Source organism: Galeopterus variegatus, unplaced genomic scaffold (genome assembly GCF_000696425.1).
Source record: "Galeopterus variegatus unplaced genomic scaffold, G_variegatus-3.0.2 Scaffold2481, whole genome shotgun sequence".
Taxonomy (NCBI): domain Eukaryota; kingdom Metazoa; phylum Chordata; class Mammalia; order Dermoptera; family Cynocephalidae; genus Galeopterus; species Galeopterus variegatus.
In genome coordinates, this window is record NW_007728592.1 from 246,457 (window position 1) to 250,134 (window position 3,678).

At 43.4% G+C, this 3,678-nt stretch overlaps 1 protein-coding gene across 1 annotated transcript in view; it reads left to right on the forward strand.

The window, feature by feature from the left end:
• Window positions 1-144: 144 nt before the first annotated feature.
• Window positions 145-3,678, forward strand: part of LOC103597977 (long-chain fatty acid transport protein 6-like) — an 8,960-nt gene continuing 5,426 nt past the window's right edge. Inside the window, exon 1 of the mRNA XM_008581875.1 lies at window positions 145-765. Within this exon, the coding sequence (XP_008580097.1) occupies window positions 285-765 (481 nt within the window). The 5' untranslated portion in view covers window positions 145-284. The remainder of the gene's footprint in view (window positions 766-3,678) is intronic.

Consider the following 3,678-nt stretch of genomic DNA (forward strand, 5'->3'; position numbering starts at 1 on the left):
CGCGTGGACTCGGTGGCCCCTGCCGGCATTTCTCGCGGGCACCCGGGACTTTCTGCTCAACAGCCTCCCGGCCTCGCAAGCCTTAGCTCCAGCACCCCTTGGGGCGACCTGCTCGGTGCAGACCTCTGATTCTGTTTCGCAGGATCGCGCCCGGAAAGACTGGCACGCACTGCAGGTGCCAGCATTAGCAGCGAGGACTGGAGGTCTCCGTGGAGAGCCGCGCCTTGAAGAGACGGACGCTGGCAGCTCTGGCCTCAGAGCTGCCCTCGAGCCCTGCAGCATCCATGCTCCTGTCGTGGCTCACAGGACTAGGGGCTGGAATGGTCTTCCTGTACTTCGTGCAGAAACTCCTGTTCCCTTACTTCTGGGACGACTTCTGGTTCCTGCTGAAGGTGGTGCGTTTTGGAATTCGAATGGAGATGTACAGACAGAGAGGGGAGCTGGTCACTGGGCTGGATAAATTCCTGAGCCATGCCAAGAGGCAACCTCAGAAACCTTTCATCGTCTACGAGGGAGACATTTACACCTATCAGGATGTGGACAAAAGGAGTAGCCGAGTGGCCAACGTCTTTCTGAATCATTCCTCTCTGAAAAAGGGGGACACCGTGGCACTGCTGATGAGCAATGAGCCCGACTTTGTTCACGTGTGGTTCGGCCTGGCCAAGCTGGGCTGCGTGGTGGCCTTCCTCAACACCAACATTCGCTCCAGCTCCCTCCTGAGTTGCATCCACACCTGCATGCCCTCAGCCATAGTGGTGGGCGCAGGTAGAGTATGGGGTGTGGTCTGCTTATGAAGAATGGCAACCCGCCTGTTTTCCCGCCCTCCTTTTCTTTATAATAGTTCGTAACTAATACTGTGCGCGTGTGATGCAGTGTGCATGCTAAGGGTACAGAATCGTTTTACAGTTCTATGACCAGTGGTTTACCATTCCTCTCCCCCTTCAATCACTTACACTGTTGTAGATTAGTTCAACAGTTTTTAGATAACTTTTATGAAATCTCTGCTTCCTACCATTTTGGGAGGGGGTCAGTTTTACTGCTATTCATACCTTCAGTGAATGCAAGAACACAGAGAAATAGAATGTGATCAGTTCTAAATTTTATCAGCTCTGACAAAATGTTTGATGAGCAGAAAAGTTATCTTGACTTCATTTTGGAATACCGAGATGCCTCTAATAGTTTCTTTATCAAGATGATTACATTTGCAAAACAGATATGTTTAATCTCAAGGGCATGAATTCCTACCTTCATGTCTGCTCTTATTTTACAGAATTTGCAAGCTAGGATTTGCCTAAGAAGGTTGGGCTCCCACCTGCCAGCCAGTGGGCGGGCTCTTGGCAGCCTCTAGGCCTCTTTCTCTCTCTTCCACTGCCCCCTCTAGGCCTCATTTTGTTTCCTCCAGTAAGTTCTACCCTTTCCCTCCCCCAGCCTCGGAGTTAGGATGGCTTTGGATACACACATTCACACTAAACTACGAAGAAAAATCTTTGGCTAAGTGCTTAATTAACAAAGAGCCTAGGAAGACGGTTGCTTAACAAAATGGAATTGAAGTATGAAAAATGATACATAGTGGGTATAATTTAAATGATTTATATATGTTCCTCTTGCCTGGGGGTAGGAAGGTATGAGTGGGGAGGATCTATGGCAAGGACCTCATATAATATTTGCACAACACACAAAAGGAATTGAGCAACATGCAGGAAAATGGCTAGTACTTCGAGGCTATCACTCTTCCTAGTGTCTTTTGTCCCTCCAGGCTCAATTTGTCTCTGATAAAGTGGCAAAATGTTTACTCACAAGCACTGATTTTATCTTGTTTGGGCTGTAGGAGTGAAGGAGACAGAAAGTTTCCGTGTGTATTGTTTATTTATTTTTACCACTTGTGCAGGGACCAGTGAAAATGTAAATGCAGCAGGAAAAATGATCAGCGTTCATCTCTGGATAATAATCTAATTAGATTGCTGAGTTTCTGGAGCAAATGTAAGCTCCAAACTATGCTTAAAAAGATACTAAAGACACTTCCTTTTGAAGAGCAAACTAAAAGACCACAGTATCTCTGAAAGATTTCTGTGGCCCTGATGTTGAGGCCAATCTTAGAAGCATCCCAAAGCCGGTTTCCTGAGGGATTCCTCTTAAGTGCATCCGGCTGGTTACCTCTCAAAATAGAGCATTCAAACTTTGCCATTGACTGAATTGTTGCTTAATTAGGACCAATTAATTTTGCAGTTTTATTCGTGCCAGCTTTTCCTTTGCTTGCCAATAACTAATTGCATTATTTCTTTGTTTTCATTTTTAACAACCAGTTTTTGTATTTAAAAAAAAGAAAGAAAAAGCCACTTTGGAATGCTAGCGTTTTAAGCCAGACTATTTTGTCGATTTGCTCAGAAAGTACATAGCTGGAGAAATCAACCTTAAATACTACTAATCATTCTTTTGGGCATACCTCCAAAATATAATTTGCATATGTTTTTCAAAGATGGTACAATTCTGTTTTGATTAATTAATAGATTTTTTTGCTAAGGTGTAGCTTAGTCATAGTCACTTTTCTGCATTTAAAGCTCTTACCCTGAAATGCTGTGTTCTTGGTGTCTTGAGTGTCAACGATGAACAGTATATACATATTGTTTTAAGAACTTTAAATTTCAGAGTTCTTAGATTCTTTCTGGATATTTCTGATGGAGATGTATGATTAAATCACTATATCCCCACTATATTGAGGTGGAAAGACAAGTCAAGTGGTTCAGACAGAGATAAGCCAGGCAGACTTGGATTTCATGTATGGTCTGCCACTTCCTAGCCGTGTGATTAAAGATAGTACCATCAGCTACCCTATGTCTCACTCTATGTAGCTGTAAAATGGTGTTAATACCATCTACTTCACAGCATAATTCTGAGGATTAAATGACGTATCTTTGTGAAGTGGCTAGCTCAGTGCCTGATGTATACTAACAAGATGGTTATTGAATTAAAATAATTGCTATTAAGATTACAGAGTCAGCACAGGGCTTTTAATAAGGATCTCATTTGCTGCTACAACCTAATTTGGTGTTAGCTATAAGAAAGATTAATATATAGTTGGTTTGAAATAGGACCTTGAACACATTATTTTCATATGGTTTTGAAAAATTATATTTTTCTTTTTTTTGGCGTTTAATTCTTTTTCCTTTTTTAACATTTTTTATTTTTTTATTTTTATTTTTATTTTTTTGTCCTTTATGAGACCAGCCGCACCGTGCTCAGCCACTGAGCACTGTGAGCGCACCGGTCATCCCTATATAGGATCCGAACCCGCGGCGGGAGTGCTGCTGCGCTCCCAGCGCCGCACTCTCCTGAGTGCGCCACAGGCTTGGCCCAACATTTTTTATTTATTTATTTTTATTTATTTATTTATTTTTTTTTGTCTTTTTCCATGTCCAGCAACGGATCGCAACCCTCAGTGTCGCCCCCGCACCGGACTGGGACCGGCAACGGGATCGCAACCCTCGGTGTTGCCCCTGCGCCTCGCTCAGCCAGTGAGCGGGAACCGGTCTGTATGTGGGATCCGAACCCTCAGTGGGAGCACCGCCGCGCTTCCCAAGCGGCGCACTATTCAACTTTCTAAATTACTATATAACAAAACACTTCTGCAATTTTCCTCATGGATTATATTTCCAATTTTGGATATATGATAAGCTAGTA